Raw genomic sequence first — 20,308 nt, 5'->3', positions numbered from 1 at the left:
ATAAATAGCTGTGTAAGTTTGGAAAGCTGCTGTCCACCTGCTGCAGCCTGAGCTCTGGGCAGCCGTGCTGTGAGCACTGGACTCCGCGGTCAGAGCAGAGCCAGGGCTGCTTCACCAGCAAAGGGCACAGCTCACAGCCAGCCCCAAGGCAGACAGATATCCTGCCTGCTTTAAAACAAAGCCAGGGGAAAACAAAAAGTACCCATCTTGGATGGTGAGAGCACTAAACTTCAAATGGTTCATCTGTGTTTTTCAAATTCCAAGTGTAGCAAGTGAACATATTTTACTTATTTACATAGCCCAGAGTAAACATTTGTTTCATTGTACTAAAAACAAAATTAGTCTGTTTTTTCATGATTAATTTCTGCCCTTCCTAAATGCAGTATGAGAACTGAACAAAAAGGCTGCATTAACTGCCACAGGACAGTTTTATCTTTTTTTTCAATTATAGTTACCAGTTTCTCTTGCAAATCTACTTTTGAAAATGTGTCTGCATCATTCATATTGACAGTGTCCCTTTAAAACAAGGAATCAACCACTCAGTGTGGGGCCTTCTACCAAATATTATGTATATATTACTGAAAACATAGAAACATAAAAATCTAAAAATCTGTAAATCTAAAATCTACATTATTGCACATGTAAATTATTTATGTGTATGTTTGTAATACTTGGCTATATTTTATAAAGACAAGACATTATTTCACATTTTAGAATAGGAAATTATACAGGATACAGGTCTTTACTGGAGATTAAATTAGTGTCAAGTAATGAATGTAGTACCTAGAACAGGAGACTATGGTAATGCTTGTAACAGGAAACTATTTATCTGATTTAGAATGGGACATTTTCATTACCTCAAAATATACCAGATCTCATCAACCACTTTGTAAGACTTTTTTCTGATATCTGCATTGCATTTCCTGGAGTTACACTTCTACTACAATTTCTCTGACAGATAAAGGTGGGAAATGTTGGTTCTTTTTGTTCTCTGAATAATACACGAGTGTGAAACTCATTATACTTAATTCCTGTGGTGATGACCTAATTAAAGCATATCTTAAACTTACCTTGGGTTTGAATGCAATCAGTTTCAAAACCATTTCAACAGTGAACACTCCTGTGAAAACCATATTCATAATGTCCATCGCATCATTAAATAGCTTGGACTGTCCATAGTGCTGTGAATGAAAAATAAAATATTTACAAAAGTAAAGGCTTTAAAATATTCAGTGAATGCAAGGCAGACTAAGACAAAGTTGACAAAAATGCAGCATAGGGAAACATTTTCCAGTAGAATTTATGAAGCACATCTATATACATGGAAGATTAGCTGAGTATCTCTGGTCAAGCATGGAACTGTATAAATCTGTTCTGTTTAGGCACTGAGCAGAACAAAACTGTCATTCCTCCACATCCTAAGGGAATCTCCAGAGAGAAAATTATTCCCTCAAAAGAGGAGTATTAGAGAACAACAGTTTCCCAAGTTTTCTATGCAAGGTTTTAAAATTACACATATTTGTGTCACACCTGCTTAGAAAGCCTGAAGTATGGTAGTCACAAAAGTAACACAGTGTGTAGGAGGTGTATTTTTAAGAGGACAGTGTATGCAACTTTACTGAAAAGAGCAGGATGGTTTTGTAAACTGAATTCAAAACATGGCTTTTCTTATGAAAATCTGAAATACTAGGGAAAGAAAGAGACAACTAGAACATGTCACAGAAAAGTACTGTGATCAGGAGTGTTTCCTTTAAAATTCTACTTTCATAAAAAAATACAGGTTGCCATAATTTAAAGGCATTATATCATCCATATTCTTCCCCTCAATTTATGCCAACAGCTTCAAGAGAGTTTTTGCTTTTCCTACCTGCATAGCCAAGCAAAGGGTGTTCAGCATGATGAGAACAAACATGATGTATTCAAATCCAGTAGAGTTGACCACATACCAGAACTTGTACTGGTAAGGGTTTTTTGGAATATATCTACGGAGAGGACGTGCCTTCAAGGCATACTCTACACACTGACGCTGAAAAGCAAATACAGCAAAAACTGTCAGACTAAAATTCAGCAGTTAATCAACTGGTAATACAATGATTAAGTAAAAATTGTTAAATATATCTCTCAAACCAGTCTGTCTACTTCATTTAGAGCCTTCTACTATTAAGCATTAATAAAGTGCACAAGGAATTCACCAATCCTTACTTGATTATTCACAGCTCTATCTAACCATATCTACTACTCAGCCACATGCAAAATTCAAATAATGCTCATGAAATTCTGCAGGGTTTTGCCTTTGTACACTAATATATTATAGTATGTATGGGTATAGTACATAACAGGAATATTAAGTCATCTTTAAACCATTTTTTGCCTTTACTCCCTTTTCAACCACCAATAGGCCTGCATAGCATAAAACCCTAGAGTGAGCAGAATAAATACTGAGGTGTTACTGCTAATAGCTCAGTTCAATTGCCCAGCAAAATCACCTATGTAGGAACACCATGGATTCAACTCATAGTCTCTTAGTGCCCAAAATCTTCAGGGCAGGGCCTCCTACTTGTCTGGAGGAATTCTTACAAGCCCTGGCTAACGAGGCACATGGTGCAGAAAGAATCCTGGCCGCAGTCTCATGCTTGGCTTTCTTTAAATGAAGTGTGTTACAGTCAGCCAAAAATACCTGGAAAATTGTGACTTATGAATTTCTCAGTCAAAGGATTAAACAGTAAATGAGGACAGATTTTTGTAATTTTCATCCAAATATCCCCTGTGAATTTCTAAATAAACACGGGTGAGAAGTGGAACATGTTGAACCCTTGAACTTTGGACACTTTCAGACTATTCGGAACACAGAAACAGTTTTCCAGTTCTTAGTGTAAAACCTATTTATGTCTCAGGAAAACCTGGCTGTATTCTTATTAATGTGACACCAAAAAGCAAGATGCTAAGCCAACAAGCTCAGTGGACACCTTTCACAACAAAAACACTGATGGGTTGGGCTCACAGAAAGGTACAACAACCTGAATACTCAATTAAATAAATACCCAGATAGTAATAAACTCAAATTAATAAATACTAAGCTATGTGTTTGGTGCCCTCTTCTGCCCCAAAGCAGAAAGGAAGCTCTTCATGCATAAACAAAAAAGGCTACTTTCAAAATTTAAGAATTCATTATTTATTTTAACCTGATTTTTGTCCAGCTCACAGTTCTTGTACTCTTGTTCTCCCTGTTCTTGGAACGTAACAATCACAAAACCAACAAATATGTTCATCATAAAGAAAGCAATAATGATGATATAGATGATGAAAAAAATTGAGATCTCCACTCTATAGTTGTATACAGGTCCTACATTCTCGCCATTTGAATCAATGGCTTTGTATAGCAGCCTGAAAAACAAACAAAATTTTATCTTTATTACCATTAAAATGAGAAAATAGTAAAATATGCAAACGCAGAGGACAGGTTCCAGAAATGGTCCGATTTTCACTGTTATTGTTTTCTATTTACTGACAGTGTTTGCAATAATACAGCAACCAGAATAATCACAGCACACATTGTTATATTATTTTTTTTTCTGAAAGAATTAAGTTAGTGACCCAATGCTTGTAGTTTTCATTTATTTATTTCCCCAAATAAAATTTTCTCATTTAGGGAAATAGTGAGTGGCAGTTAGCTGCTCCTAGGTTTCTCTATGTGTGACTGCTGTCTGATTTTTTACTAAAAGGTTTACTTCAAGGCCTAAAACTTTCAAATTAGCCTTTTTTTAAGGCCATTGATGGATAAGTATCTAAAATTGTTGCTTCCATTAGAGCTGAGGAGTAGTTCCTTATAGCAAATGTAGCAAGACCAGGCATCCAACAATATAAAAAAGTTCACCTTTTCTTACTTTCTTACTTTTCCTGAAATATGGGATAAGTGCCCAGATTCAGGATAACAGGTTTCTTTATTACCTCCCTTTTTACACCACCACTTAAAGCTGCTTTATTGCCCAAAAATGTCTGGTAAATGACAGTGAATTGTTCTGGAAAATGCAACTCTCGTCAGAACGCTGTGCAAACATGGAGAACCCACTCACGCTGGCCAGCCTTCAAAGGTGGAGACTGTGAAAAGGGCCATCATAGCAGACAGAACATTATCAAAGTTGAAATCACTGTTTTGCCAGACTCTCTCTTTGACCATGGGACTATCGACATCTCCATCCTTGTAAACGATGTAAATCCCTCTGTGGGAAAGAAACTGTCATTAGTGAAATACTGAACTGACCTCAGAGCTACTCAATGCACTATTCAAAGCTGTTTCTTACATTGCCTCCTCATGTTTGTTTTATTTCATTGCTAACCTGTGTTTTCTGGTGGGATTAAGATGACAATTTGAATTTACACAACCCTAAGTGGCCTGACACATGCCTGCCCATACACAGTTTAAGTTATTCAGAACATAACGTGCCACATTCTTAGACCAAAGATCTCCTCACCGGCATTCCTCGGGGTTCTGTTTTGCCTCATCTGTGCACTTGTAGAATTTTCCCTACACATAAAAACAAAAAGCAATGACAAAATGCAGAATATGCAAAATACATGCTTTTATACTATGACTGTTTCAGGATGGGACCAGCCCAGTTCCAGCAGCAAACCACCAAGAATTCAACTCAGCTTTGCTTTTCTTGATGCACTCTAAGTTCTGAGAGTGTCTTACCTTGAACAGCTGCACCCCAATACAAGCAAACATGAATTGCAGCAGAGTGGTAACAATCATGATATTACCAATAGTTCTAATAGCCACAAAGACACATTGAACAACGTGCTGGAAAGAAAGAAAATAACGTTTCAATACAATTTGTCACAGACTACATATCACAAAAGTAATTTCTTCATTCTTTTTAAAATTACTATTTTCCTGTTGCCAGCATTATACCTAACACTGTAATCTGACTTTTCTAAATGTGCCTTTAAGTCTGTTGACACAGACCCATCAACATCAACTGGCTAGAAATTACATGGGCACTATGGATAAACAACTAAAATGCACTGACAGGTTTGTTCACCACAGTCCAAACCTGCTCTCAGTGGCAGCTCCTCCACACACAAACTGCTGTAACTGTGGGCAGAGCTTGGGCTGCTTAACACCAGATATATTTAAGAATCAGGAACTGATTTCTGTCCTTGCTCTGTGGACTTCTGCAGACAATTTCTTGTTAGCAAGAATTTCTAACACGAGGCAGGACTGAAGGATCAGGACAACAGAAATATAACTTAAAAAATAAAAATAAACACCTTAAGTCCTTTTGCTCTGTTTATTGCCCTTAGAGGCCTCAAGACCCTTAAAACTCTGAGAATCTTCACGACTGAGATAGCACTTGATCTAGAAGGAAAAAAAAAAATACACTGTTACTGTTAAGGTAACCGATTGTATTACAGAATAACAATATCCTTGCAAATTCCTGAAATGTGAAATTCAAAAAAAAAACCTCCAACTAGAACTCTCAATATATGTATTACAAGGGTTTTTTATTCTTTATTGATTTTTTATTATTAGAAAATAGTATCTATCTCCTAAATACCATAAGAATCATTTTGATTTCTGGAGCAAATTTGGAATTAACAGCTCAGAAGTTAGCCTAAGACTATAATGGCACAAAACAGTCCCCAAAGTATTCTCCCTCAAGTGTTGACAAGCTCTTTTGAAGACACTGTGTAAATCCTGTAAATCAATGAATCCTTCAATTTCCAACTAAGCTGAGATCAAAAGATCTCCAATGACTTTGATTCTCTCTGGTTAGGTAGGCAGGACTGCACTTTGAGGAAGGGTGCACAGTGTTTCACAGAACACCCTGTGGAACTGAAAGCTTGCTCAGTAGGAGCTCTGGTACCAGCAGGGTTCAGAGTGGGGAGCAGCTGCCTGACACCCTCCCCTGCTCTCTTCAAGTCACTAAGGCTTTCACAGATTATTTTTATTATGAAAAAACCTCTCAATGAATCAAGAGACACATTTAGACTCTTTTACTATGTTTAGTCTGACCAAACAAAACAAAAAACAAAAACCTCTCCACAGCCACTTATAGTCCTGATTAAGGTACAACTTCTCCCCCCACAAACACTGCCTAGTTCCATATCCCCACAGGTCAATTCTGAAAAACCAAGCTCATAAATTAGATTGCAGATGTGACAATAGCTCCAGAGAAGGGATTTCAACCTCCTGAAGCTCCAGGAAATACCTGCTGTACAGTGTCATGGTGATTCTCCCATTCTCTTGGTAATTGTGGGAAGTAGTAATTTGTTTCCAACCCATATTAGTAATGAATTACAACTCTCTCCGTGAAAAGCACTCCCTCTTGCCAGCCCCATCCCTGAGCACTGACACTGCACACCCACACACCATGGGGGAACAAAAGGAGCTGAAACACTGATTTCAGTATAAAACCCCAGAGCAAAATTAAATCATTCAGATTATAAGTATAGTACTTACTGAATCCCAAATGATACCAGAGAAACACCCACAACCAGCAAATCCAGCAAATTAAAATAATTCCTGCAGAAGGACCCTTTATGAAGGAATGCTCCAAAAGCTGTCATCTAAAAATAGAATTGTTACACACTTAGTCTATATTTCAATTTATTCAAAATCACATTTAGGCTGTTTACAAGACACTTGCCTAGAGTGTGAATGCATACAATACTATTTCACTTCCTAAAATCCTTTGAGATATAAAACAATCCTTCCATGATCAGTAAATCTTTCATTCAAATCAGAAAAATTCTGCTCAAGCAACATCAATAAATATGTTAATTTTTTCTGATGTCAATAAATGTTTTATTTTTTGTAAGAACAGATGAGGCTGAGCTGATTACCCTGAATTAACTTGGCCTTTTTTAGAAAAATTGCTACAAAAAAAACCATTTGAGATTTCCACATTTATTAAGCTTTAGGGTCCAAATTCTGACTGCTAATTATTTGTGCTGTCTTAAGAACTGAAGGAGCTGAAAATGTACTGAAACACCTGAGAGTCAAAGCTGCTGCAGAAGCAGGACAAGGCTGTGCTAAGGCAGCATCACAAGGCTATTTAGCTTTGGCTTATGGGAGACATGAGTGGGTATCTTGGAATAACCTGGAACAGACAATACATGTTGTGTATTCTGTGGAATCAGAAGTCCCTCAATTTTGCTGGTCTGGGGGGAATATGAAGTGTTGCTTTTCCTTTTGGAGTTTCTCTAAATTTTTTGTTTTCTGCCCCTATATTTGAATGAAAAAAGTTTACAAGGTGGATCTCGGATGCCTCATTTGCAGGTTTCATTAGGAGTCAGTGATAGAGGCTCTATTAATTATGGCTGCAGCCAGCACCTGGGCATATAGTTTTGAGTATCACAAAGCTGAATTTGACTCCTAAATCCATTAATTAGACTTCCTACCATAACTGTAAGTAAGTACCAGTTAAAAATTGCACACAGAAATCCAATTAAACCATTAGATGCACAGACTCACCAGCTGAAGAGAATATTGCATAATCTTTCCATAGTTATGGATTAAGTCTGAAGCAATGTAACTAAAAACTCATAACAAAAATAAGGATACCTCTGAAAAACACCTTGTAGTCAGCTCAGTCACATGAATTCTAATTTCTTCAGCCTCAGGATTCTCTTACAGAGCCTGAATACTGAGCTATTCCTTGTTTTCCACAGGTAAGAAAATCTGATGTCATCTAGAGAACATCCCATACTGACTGTGCATTTTAATCCCTTTACTTTCTATTCTGTTCCTCAAGGAGTAGGGAAGAGATTTCATTCACTTCCCTTCACAGCAGATTACTACAGCTTTCAAGACTGCTCCCCAATGTAGAACAGAGCTACAGGCAATGGGCATCTCGGGGCACTGCATCCCAATTCAGTGTGCAGATGTTTCCAGGCCTTTGCACAGCAAACATCACCACCAGTAAAGGCTGTACCTCTGCAAAGGAAAGGTGCATTTTTTTTGGAAGCAAAAATTAATCAATCTCCTTATTCTGTTGTTAGGCTCTCTTTTTTGTGATCAAAATACTAAATATTCCCAAAAGCTAGAAGATTAAAAATCCTAAAGCTTTAACCTATGCCATGGCATGAGACATATAGCATAGTTATAAAATTTCCATTAAATTAGCTCGTTCACTTACAGCTGTACAGAGCACATCTAAACTCATCAAAATCAGTGGGAGCTGAACACTAAAATAACCCTGAATACCAAACTAACATCTAGCTACAACTACACATTTACATTGCATATCATCTGAGCTGCACACAAAGTTTCATTTAATAACTCCCACAAAAAATCAGATCAATAATTGATGTTAAAGTACAGTGAGGTACCTATCTTCACATGGACACTCACTTCCATCACCACAAATCCCAGTGGAAGCATTTGCTAGAGCTCTCTAATAAGTTTAAATGGTGTAGGATCTGCACAATAGGGGGAGGTAGAAAGCACAAATCCCTAACCTGACCTTTGCTCTGATGCTTTCACCTTTCCCAGGTTGTCCAAACAGGACGACAAACTGAATTTCAGTATCATGCAGAACTTACATAAGAGAATTCTCAAATGCTTTAAAGTGATGTTGCAGCTCCTCTGTTATTCACAATCTCGTTCATACCCCCAGCATTGTGCAATGTGGGAATCCCTGTTTGAGAGCAGTAACAGCAAGGGAGACTCCCTACATGCTGAGAGTTATTCTGGTTTAATGCTTGTTTTGTACAAGTTTCTTCACTACAACTGACAATATTTCCTCTGCTTACCCTAATTTCAGTTTCTTATATTATTTTTTCCTGAAAATTAAGGAATACTATTGTTACTGCAGGTCAAGTTTTGTATTTTCTCCTTGCAGAACACACTCCTTCTGTACAGCTCAGATACTGTGGGAGGCACAGCAGAGGACATGGAGGGCCCCAGCCATAAGCAAGCAAAGCCAGAGTCTAAGACGTGTTAGTAAAGCAGGCACAGTGTCTGTGTCAGCTCCTGACTGCCCACTACATGTGTATGGTACAGTTTATTTTCCTTTTTGTGTGAATGCACTACAGAGCTTCCTGGAGAAACTAGGGTCAGAAGTATCAACATTTTTGGCTGTGATATAGCTTCTTGTTTCCCTGTAATTTTTACAATTCCAGATTTCAGCAACCCAAGCTCTAGAGTTTCCTGCTTTCCTTGGATAGCTCATAAATTGCTCAGTGCCAAAATCTTTTGCAGTTTGCAGGAATGTTGCTTTTCTTAACACATCCAGTTATGCCTCTTTATCCTGCTCTTTATAATTCCTCTGCCTCCTAGAAAAACACAAATGGAACTGCAGGAGCTGGAGAACCTGCTGCTCAGAACATGTGGAAGTTTACTGACTGTCTTCTGCCCCAGATATAATGGTAACATGTTTTTATGTCTTCTCATTCAGAGCTGGGAACTATTCCAATTTAATGCTACAGCTCTTTTCAATACTTCATTCTCTCCTTTAATTTGGCCTTTCTCTAGCAGGAAAACACCTGGATATTTATTTTAGTGTGCTACAAATAAGAATAATAAACTCCATAGCAAGCTTCTCACTGATGACAATGTGAAATAAGGGGATAAACATTAAGCCTGGGAGAAAATTCACAAGCATAAAAATAGTCTTATTACTTACAGTACAGCTTATCTTGTAAACAGCCCAAATATTGCACCAATTAGTATTAATCAAATTGCATTGTGAAGAGTATGCACAGCAATATGAGCAAAAGCTGGGAGAAGAGATTTTGTTAAGCTTAATCCTCAACTGGAAATGCATAGTTTATGTACAGATTCTTAGTGTCCCAGCAATTTTTAAGTGTATAAATCAGGGTTACTCAACCAAAAACTTGTGGTGAAAATAAGCACAGCATGAAACAATTATGAATCATGTGTAAATCTTCGAAAAAAAGTTTTTGCGATTTCCAATGAAAAAGTTTATTTCCTTGTTCAGCATTTTGTTTTATGTGAGTGGAATTTTTGGTTATTTATCTTCTTTACCAGAGTAAGTCTTGTACACTGAAAATCTGAGGAACCCCAATAGGTATTCTTAATAATCAGTACACAAACTATACATTAAAATACCAAGTTTTGGCTCATGCATGGGTAATACATTTAAGCAAGCATAATTATGCCTGTCTGTGAATTTAAATGTATGCCCAAGATAAATGCAAAGTATCTTAGTGTGTAGATAGATAAATGCAAGATATCTTGCAAGCTCTATTGCAAGAAAATAGTTATCTACTATTTTAGCTCCGTGGATAGAGTTCAGCAAAATAAATGAGAAATTACATGCTCCCTCCTTATAAGACTGATTATCTCTTTCAGAAATGCCAGAGCAAGGAGAAGGAAAAGCTCATGCGCAGTGTATTTTTCCCTTTTCTGACAACTGTAAGTTTAAAAAGGGTAAAAAATGAATTATCAAACCGATGTAATGATAAAAAATCAGCTTCTTCATGCACCCAATGGTAAAAAAATAACCAATCAAAACTATGAGGAACTGTCAAATTAAAAAATCCTCTAGTTTAAAAAAGTTTAGCTTTGATCGCTTAGAGAAAAGGCGAAGAACACTTCAAGTGCCTTTTCTTGGCAGGTGACACACAAGGAAAATCCTTTTAAACAAGCTTCCTTTAAAAACCTGTTACCTTCAAAATGATCTCAAATGTAAACATACTAGTGAAGACATAATCTGCATACCCTAGGATCTGGAAGGTAAACAAAAAGTTACAAACATTATTGCTAAAGCTGCTTTTGAGCTAACAAGGATCAATTAACAATGCATTACCTTTAACAGGATTTCAACAGTAAAGATGGCTGTGAAAGCATAGTCAAAGTAACCAAGTATCTGCAAGGTATAATACGTGCCACAGTAAGAAATCCATCTCTTAATAACTTTGACAACTTAGACCACATACACAACACCTGAATTAATCTAAGCAGATAGAGGGAGAATTTAGACAAAGTAGTTTAAAATTCCAGCTACTGTGCAACCATTTTTATTTGTTTACAAATTTAACAGATGCCACTGTGCTCAGGTATTAGATTTCACCCCTCAGTAATTCACAGGACTCAATAGGCAGCAATTTCTTTCAATTCAGACTTTCCTCTACCAGCTTTCACAGATACTTTCTTCAGCCTTTAGCAGAGATACAGAATCTTAAACGAAGAATAAATACTTATAAATAATGTCTGTGTATTTTACCAAAGTATTGAATCACAAAATAAAATTTCAGTGGTTGCTTCTAGAGTGCAGATCATCCCACATTCTGCTACATTATATTGCTCCTGGAGAGGCTTGCCTAGAGTGCCACAAAGCAAATTAATGAATAACTAATCACTTAAAATCAGCGCCACAACCCTTTTTCCTTGAAGTGGGAAGATAGAGCAGTGATTTATTTGTAGGAAATCTAAAAGAACCCACAAGAGCTGCACAGTGATATGAAATTTCTTAGCAGATTGTGGCTGTAGGATTGACCTCACTGCTGTCAACATGAACAGGATTTTCAGAAGCACCCAGAGTTGTGGCCGCATCACTAACACCAAAATAAGTGAACTGCAGGAGGCTGAGAGTTTAGTCTCAAGGATCCAGCAATCCACCTAGCCAACAGCTGTGTACAAAAACCTCTTTCCCTGGGTTCAGCAACTAAACAAGTAGGAAGGAGAAATAAAATCAAGAGACAGCACACAAAGAAATTAGCCGTATGAGATCAAATAAAAAGAAATAATTTCCCCCCATACTCCATTGAATATCCCCCATCCTTCTGTCCTTTGGTGTGGCTGAAAAAATAGGCAAATATTAAAGCCATCTGGCAAAGATTAATCAGTAACCAATTCACTCTAGACTTAAAATGAAATATTTAAAGGCATTCCAGTTTGTAGACTTTCATTCTGTTGCTGATCTGGCTGATGGAAGGAATGTGAAAAGAAAATTATGCAGGCCTGAGGCATCTGAGAGTACTTACAACAAGAGGGCAACGCCTTCCTGAAATCCCTCACACATTTTGTCTGTGTCCCAAACAGAAATAATATTTTCAGTTACCAACCACTCTCCACTTACATTTTCCTAATGCTTCTCTAGTTACAAATACAATTATCAGCCCTTGAAGCCATTTCTATAATAACAATTTCAGTATTCTCCACCAGCTCTCTCTTTTTCCTACCCATTAGTGTGATTTATTTATAGGATTACATTGGTCCAGCTTTATAGATATGGGAAGTACACTGCTCTGCTGAATAGTGCATGAAGAGTGTCTTTGTGCTTTGGCCTCTTTTTACCTCTGGAGAAAGTTTTAGCTTTTAGCAAGTGTTTCTCTAACTCTGTAACAATCCCTACAGATCATTTGGTGTCTAAATCAGGAGATGGCAGAAAGTTCTGTCAAAGCATCCCCAAAGTCCCCACGAACCACTGCCAAGTTGCACCATCTCAGCTATTTACTACCTAATCTAAAGAAAAGCCAACTCACAGGAATGTGAGAGTTGCTACACAGCTGATACAAGTGCAACAAGGCTAATAAAATCCATGGTCAGGAGAGTGGACTTATTTTTGTTTCTCTGCCTAATAATTGTACATTTGAGTAACAGTTAACTCTTTCACCAGATTAAGCACTTAAAATGTGGGATTCAGGAATTTGTTCTGGGAGAACACAAGTGCTTAGTCCCCACATAAACTACAATTTTATTGAGTAATAGAGACAGTATTGAAATTAATGGTTTTTAGGCTGAAATGGCATTTTTCTCTGAATCAAGGCAAGAGCAGGGCACAATCAGATCCTCCTCTTACAGATGAGTTTAGAAAACAGTGAGATTTGTTTCATTTCTGATGCATCAAATCAGAAATCCAAATATCTTCGAGTCCAATGTGGGGGTAACTCAAACCCCTCAGAGTGGCCACAGAAACTTCTCTGAGAGAGGAGGGAACACCCTTATGAACCCCTGCACTCACTAACAGAGGGACACTCCAGTGCCCCAAGACCACATAACAGAGTCAATGAAGAGAGGACACACCAGAGTCTGTTCCAAACATGATAAACAAAGAGAATGTTAACTGGCATTTTTACATCAGCATAAAAACACTGTGAGGCAATAAGAGTGATTCAGGAATTGTACATCAGGTACTCCAGCTGCAAAAAGTAGGAAAAAATATGAAAATTATAGATATTATATTCAGCTTGAAAATATTTTATCCTGATATATTTATAGTCACAGAAAAAGCATTACGTAAACAATAAACACTTCTAATACTGATGATGTTCCATCAATAAAGTTAATTATCTTTAATGATTTATGCTTCTTAGAGCAAAAGGAAAATAAATGTATAGCTTGAAAAAGGAGAAGGAATGTTTTTTAACATGAAAATTAAAAACCAGGCACCGTGCCCAAAGGATTGTATCCTGTGAGGGTATATTTATCTTCAGACATAAAAATGAAGGGCTTACATTATTTCGAAAAGAGTGGCTGCGAATTGGATCTTCTGCTGCTAAGGAAACACTGCTCAGCATGATGAAGACGAGGATGAGATTGGTAAAGATGTGGTGATTGATAAGTCTGTGGCATCCCACTCGAATTCTAAAGAGGAGATACAAAAATACCCCATTTTTGCACACAGAATTCAGCAGACAGTTAATACACAACATGTTTTCTGTTACTCTGCCAACACCCATGCAACAGAGCAGCAATCAGCAGTTAGAAGCAATGAGACTGCTGAAGCCATTGGTCTGATTCCTCAGAATGTAAATAAATTCAAAATCCAATTCACCCATGGTGAAGATGCACTTAAAGCTTGATTTCCATTGGGGTTTGAACACCACATGTTCCAGGGCTTGTAGCACTGTGCACGTACAGTCACAGGTCAGAAAGACCAAGGCTAGACAACAAATCATTCCAGATCCCAAATTCAATTTGATTCTTACTAAAGTTGTCAAAATTACTCATCTTGTGAGATGCTGCTTTGGCTGCAGATCTCATTATGCTGCTTAGGACTCAACTCAAATCAGAATCTCCATGAAGATTTTCTTCTAGAATTACAGGACAAGTGGGTGTTGAAGGCTGCAGAGCTGTCAGGCTTTAGCCACATGACATGAAGTGTAACTGTGCATATGCTTAGAGTCACTGAGCCCTAGGTAATCACAAATACAGAGCAGGTCTGGGATTAAACTGACAAAATTAAACTGACTAACATTGAAGTTGTCTAAATTCTGCTGAAGACTCAGAAGCTTCTTGGCTAAATTTTTTTCTCCTGTTATTAAGTAGAAGACTGGAGTGTGGTGGGTCTTAAGCAAATTGGCCATTTCAGACCAAGAATACACAGTGCTCTTTGAAGCTGAAAACAATAAGTTTTCAACAAATTTAATAATTTTGCATCCAAAATATTTTATCTTCATCATCTTCTAAACTTGATAGCCTCTACCACTGAAAGGCAGCATTCTCCCATGCAAATAAATATTAAGTAAGGACTTCTACTGACTAGTCAAGCTTGCTGTCCTTACCAGTGTAGAACTCCAAATGCTCTGGAGTTAGACCAAGTGGTGAAAGATTCCATTGCCTCCCCAAAATCCAACTATTACAGTTCTTGATTTTTTAAAATAATTTGTCTTTATCTTTGATACTTGTTTGAATCTGGGAAATGCTGTTACCCTAAGAAGAATGTATACAAACTTTCCCCTGCTTTTCACTCTTTCTGGTTTCTCCTCCACAAAGGTTACTAGGGTTACTAGAAATTGTCTCATGCAGAAGATGTTCAGATCTTTTATATCCAGTGACTAACATAGTACACAGATAAAACACCTTAAAGGGTATTTTCCAGACATATGAGAACTGAGACTATATGTACAAAATGTAATTTTGTGGTAAGTAAAATTATATATTTGTCACATTCTTCTCATTTACCATGTCAATCAGAAAATTTTAGGAGGGAAGCCAATCTCTTTTCTGTTGAAGACACTAAATTTCTACTCCTGATCTCCCTGGAAGGAGCTCTGTTACTTCACTGCTAAACCTTGATGTCTAAACCAGTATTTTTCAAAGTTATATTTACGGGTTGGTGCTGCTGAAAATGAAGAAGGCACTCCCTTCAGGGATTGGTGTTATCTTCTCCTTCATGTTGAGTTCTGATATTCTACGGGGACGTGGGCCTGCTGGTACCTCTGGTTCATCCTCCTCATCTTCTTCATCTTCACCCACTGTAAATTAAACATTATTTTTATTATAAACTAAAAAACATCGAGGTTTTGTTCATAACAACAGAAAAGCATAGCTTGTATGACAATACACATGGCTTGTAGGAAATATATATTCATAGCATGACTCTAAAAATCTAGAAACCAGAATGTGAATGTCCAAATGTTGTCACAAGCTCTCACACAAGGCTGTGGGTGTGGGTATGCATGCCCTGAGTGCATGAAGAGGCTTGGCTGCTCCTGAGCACCTGAGGACTCCTCTGGAGCCCCAGCTCAGCTCAGCCCCTGACAGCCCGTCCATGCCTGAGCTCTGCTCTGGGTGAGCACTGTCAGCTCAAAATTCAGGACAGATTTCTGTGACATGCATCCAGACAATCAGGCAGAACTGATTTTTAGATAAGTATGTTCACTGGGCCAAGAAAAAATTGACCAAACATCATCAGCCATGGAATGTCCTCTTTTGCCAAATGTTTTAGAGAAGTTTAGCATTTGCTCTCCCATCCAGATAGTGTTACCAAAACAGTCCTGAGGCTCACAATATTAACTCTCAAATGCTGCTTGTACTCTCTAGGAAGCTCCAGGAAAAAATAATGCTTAGAGCCATTTATCCACTAATAAAAGAGCACAACTTCACAGACTTCAAAGGAATTGATTCAGTGCTCACCAAGAGCAAAAGTTTAGGATATTTTAGCAAACAAACGTGTTTCTAGCTGGGTATTCACATACCTGGTACATCACAGGGGGGATAGGGATCTTTATCCTCATCCTCTCCTTCTCCATATTCGCCAATTGTCACCTACACCAATGAAAGGGATGGACAAGAGGAAAAGTAAATTTAATACAGAGTGCAAAGCCCAGAGGAAGCAAACCAAATAAGCCTCTGAAGTCAGAGAAGTAAGTTTTCTGAAGCAGAGTAACTTGAGAACATAGGAGAGGTTGACATTTTATTACTTTTTTTCAAAAATTATGTTTCTAAAGTATCCACATTTTCTGGCTGTGTAAATCACAAGAAGAATAAAACCAACACACTTTGATAAAAGCTACCAAGAATGTTTGAACATAAGAGTTTATCATTCACTCATCTCATTCAATTTATCAAGCAAAATACCTACAGGGATCCTAAAAACATTCACATTTTTCTAACATTAACTATTTTGTTCTCTAAGAGCTTCCCTTCCACTCTCAGGATATCCTGGAACCAAAAGGGTTTTTCTGGTTTAAGAGATACTGTGAGGATGCAAAGCATCAAAACTAAGTTCCCTTTACCTGGAAAAAAATGTAGGGATGATTGGCTCATAAAAGAAATAGTACAATGCACAATACAAAGTAGTCCCTAGGAAAATCAGTAACATTGCTTCTTAGAAAAGAGACAAGTTTTAGGATAAACACCTTACTATCCTTGGGCTTCTTTTGATCACCTTCTGACTTCTCACTTTTTTTATTTTCCAGACTCTCCTTTCTATAAAACAATACAAAAACAATTACAATGCATGCTATGTAAAGACAATTTTAAGTGAACTATACCAATTTTTTGAAAAGTTGAAAGCCTTATAATAAAATATTTAAAATATTTTGTACAGCTGCAGGTGTCAGAGCAATAAAATCTACTGCATTTGAATGCAATGATCCATTTAAAAGATTTTAAATACAATTCCAGAGGCCTAATCCCTAAAATATTCAATGCATGATCATTACTCCTTTCTAGAGGGATAAACTGTGCCCTTGGACTCATACAAACAACTTTCATTGACTTCATCAGGCTTGCACTGATTTCAAAAGGTTTTCTACTTGTCTATATAAGGCTTAGAGAACTGATTCCACAGGGAGCTCTGCACTGTTGTGGCAACAACAGATAAATTATTGTGCTAATTGCACAATAAATCCTACTGTTGCAATGTTTAAATATCAGTTGGTTTATCATTACATTCTTAATTCACCCCAATTACTACCTTTTATCTAAAATCATACTGTTTGTCTGTAATTCTAGTGTCTACACAAACCCTCTTATTTTTTCCTGAATCCTGAACATTTTGAAGATGGTAAAGATACTCATACTAAAAAATCCTTATGGAAGAATTCAACACCCTCCTCCCTCCCTGTCCTGCTGGTTCAACATGCCCATCTATTTTACCTTGCATTCTTTTTCCTTTCCTTTTCTTCAGCTTCTTCTTTCTGAGCTGTATTTAGACTTTCAGCATCTGCCAAGTTATCCACAGCAATGGCCAAGAAGACATTTAGCAAGATATCTATTTCAAATCATTTTAAGGACATTGTGCCTTACCATACTTGTGTGGTTTATTATCAGCATAAACACTGACAATGTGAGAGATACAAAACACATGTTCCCAACCTACAGCATGGAGATTTGTGTGGTGCAAATAACACCCATTTAATGGACCAGACTGATACTGGCTGTAAAGTGAGCAGAGATCCATTAGGGTCACGGGTTTTAAAATAGCAGAATGCTTGAGGTATTTTTTTTTAAATAAATGAAATTCAACTTCATGCTAGCCTGAGCAATCCCAAATATGAAATTGTCTATTATACGTGAAGACTGTTCAGGCATTTTGAAAAATTCATTTTTATAATGCACTGTCTTCATGTCTACAACAATCTAGATCAAATTCTGTTCTTCAGTCCATATCAGTTAATCACAAATACTGATACAAATACCACATAATGCAGAAAATACAATGTTTTTGCCATTTCATCACCTCCTGACCTTTTAAGAACTTCTGGGAACGGCAGTAGTTTGTTTCTACATGGGGCCAAGGAAGGATTTCCAGATGGCTGAAGGCAGGGAATGGGAATGTTCCAGCAGTCCCAGTGTGTGTGCCCTGGTCGGGGCTGCCCGAGCACTGGGGACGGACGCGGTGACGCTGCCCCACGGACCAGGCTCCAGCAGGCAGGGTCAGGCTGTGCTCCCAGGGAAGGAGGAAAGAAAATATTCCCTGCTTTCTGCCCTGGGGGTGGCTGGAGATGGCCTGGAGATCACTGACACTCGTTCCTTAGAGAACAGGACACAAATCTATTTAATCTATCTACCACTAATCTATTTAAATATGCAGAGAGCACTTGCCCATGGCCATGTACCCCCTCCCAGAGGGATTTTGTTGATGTCCCCAGCACACAGCCCCACTGGGAGATGTTTCCAGGCAGTGTAAAGGATACAGTTACCACAGATGAAGAGGATAATGAAATATATACAGACGATCATGCCTGAGGATGAGGGACCACCGTATGCCATTATGCCATCATACATGACAGCATTCCAGTCTTCACCTGTTAGGATCTAAGAAGCAGATATTAGGAGGTAGTAAATTAATTAATTAGGTAGTAAATCAGCATCAAAAGCAAACAAAGAACATTTCCTCTGACCACACAACACAGCTAACCCACTGTATGTATAAAGTCATATCATGTTCTTTTCATGCATTGTTTTAAAATCCCCATTTAAACAAACATCTCCTGAAAGCTTGGGTTTAACTTTTATTTTTGTGGTATGCATTTATATGACTGAAAATGCAAATTTTCAAAGGTAAAAATAATAAAAATGAAATTTAATTGAAATGTTATTGATCTTAGAAGGCCAAAGAGCCCTGGTTTTCAGTAATGCCACATATGTAGCAATGCCAAAAAATGTCTATAACTTAAAAATCAAGTTAGTATATGTTTTAAAGTTCCTTTTTTCTTCTTTTTTTAAGTACTGGCCAAAAATCTGTACTACGATAAAAATTCTAAGTATTGCAATGCAGGCTTTATAGGCACTCCTTAAATTTTTAACTAGCTTCTTAAAAATTATAAGTTCCATTCTGAGAAAACATTTACTATTCATTCTCCTTGCATTATTTCTAAAAATTAAATGGTTGTTTAAGAAAATTAAATGCATGCAATTTTCTGAAATTAATTTTTGGAGAGCTAAATTTATCCAGCTAATTTTCATTGCTGGTGAGAACCTAACAGGTTGGTTGCTCCTGAGTGTCTTCTAAAACTGAAGGAATCTCCATTCCTTTTGAAATAAGACAGCCTAAAATCTGAATAAAATCTAACTCAGCTGAATTGGAAAGTAAAGCCTTAAGTTTTTCTAGGGGTAATGTCAGATGAAATGTGAACACTCCTCCCCATAAGGAAATGTCTCATTAATATTTCCTTATCTTGAAATTAAGTGGAAAGATTTTCTGCTCTGGGCAGCCACCAGATAAGACTTCCACCAAAAAGCCAGGAAGTTAACACCAAGCTGAATCCTGCAGGGTCAGCTTTTAACTCTCTCCTACAATGGCTGAAACCAAATATTGTGGCAATGTACACAGCCAAGTGTGAAAATGGTGAGCAAGACAAAACCAAATAGCCTAATCCAGTATCCAAACTAGGAAAAATAAATTTTAAAAAAGCATCACAAGTAAGTGAAAAGTAAATTCTAAGTATGTCCCTACCATTTCACAAGTAGCAGACAACTTCGCCTTAAGATTTTAATAAAATCTGGTCTAAAGAAATTAATGTTTATTTTTATGTTATAGTGATACGACCCCTATGTAAATATGTACTCTTTAAAGGCTTATTATTTTTTCTTGCTTGAGAACAGCTGGAATGTTACACAGCTAATGAAGTTAAAGAAAAGAATTTGATCAAAATAAATATAACACTCCACCTCTTTTTCTAGTCATGTGTTTGATGGATGAAGAAGATTTAACTCTATGAAGTAACATGACAGCTATGTTGCATAGATAGATCAAAGATATGAAACAAATGGTACAAATGGTGCAAAGTTACCAGAGTACTGAATTTAATGAGCAGAATGCTACTTAAAGTAAACTGAATTAATAGTATTCATGGTTTTCTTTTCAGGCAACATGATCACTTAAACAGTTTTGTTGATCAGAGGTACAATGTCTCGTACGGCATGAAAGAAAGTTACCTGGAATACAGTTAAAAGGGCTTGTGGAAAATTATCGAAGGTGCTCCGTTTTGTTTGAGTTTCATCAAAATTAAATTTGCCTCCAAACAGCTGCATTCCAAGCAACGAGAAGATTATGATGAAGAGGAAAAGCAGAAGCAACAGTGAAGCAATGGACTTCATTGAGTTTAACAAGGATGCTACCAAGTTGCTCAGGGATGCCCAGTGCCTATAAATTAAAATGCGTGT

General features: G+C 37.3%; 1 protein-coding gene across 21 annotated transcripts in view; it reads right to left on the bottom strand.

Annotated features, from left to right (window-relative positions):
• Positions 1-20,308, bottom strand: part of CACNA1D (calcium voltage-gated channel subunit alpha1 D) — a 168,374-nt gene that overhangs the window by 46,733 nt on the left and 101,333 nt on the right. For 8 of the 21 annotated variants that reach the window (XM_015640922.1, XM_015640926.1, XM_015640921.1 and 5 more), the window contains 17 exons: positions 20,081-20,288; positions 18,337-18,457; positions 17,297-17,411; positions 16,555-16,624; positions 15,892-15,961; positions 15,024-15,168; positions 13,426-13,555; positions 10,776-10,835; positions 10,636-10,695; positions 6,464-6,570; positions 5,272-5,359; positions 4,694-4,801; positions 4,473-4,525; positions 4,074-4,220; positions 3,183-3,384; positions 1,868-2,026; positions 1,071-1,181 (listed from right to left, as the gene is read on the bottom strand). In XM_015640922.1, the coding sequence (XP_015496408.1) occupies positions 1,071-1,181; positions 1,868-2,026; positions 3,183-3,384; positions 4,074-4,220; positions 4,473-4,525; positions 4,694-4,801; positions 5,272-5,359; positions 6,464-6,570; positions 10,636-10,695; positions 10,776-10,835; positions 13,426-13,555; positions 15,024-15,168; positions 15,892-15,961; positions 16,555-16,624; positions 17,297-17,411; positions 18,337-18,457; positions 20,081-20,288 (1,954 nt within the window). The remainder of the gene's footprint in view (positions 1-1,070; positions 1,182-1,867; positions 2,027-3,182; positions 3,385-4,073; positions 4,221-4,472; positions 4,526-4,693; positions 4,802-5,271; positions 5,360-6,463; positions 6,571-10,635; positions 10,696-10,775; positions 10,836-13,425; positions 13,556-15,023; positions 15,169-15,891; positions 15,962-16,554; positions 16,625-17,296; positions 17,412-18,336; positions 18,458-20,080; positions 20,289-20,308) is intronic. The other 13 variants (XM_015640930.1, XM_015640935.1, XM_015640943.1 and 10 more) reach the window with 2 other exon arrangements.

The sequence above is a fragment of the Parus major genome, chromosome 12, assembly GCF_001522545.3.
Source record: "Parus major isolate Abel chromosome 12, Parus_major1.1, whole genome shotgun sequence".
Taxonomy (NCBI): Eukaryota; Metazoa; Chordata; class Aves; order Passeriformes; family Paridae; genus Parus; species Parus major.
The sequence above is the reverse complement of the archived record's forward strand: the minus strand, read 5'-3'. Positions and strand labels throughout refer to the sequence as shown.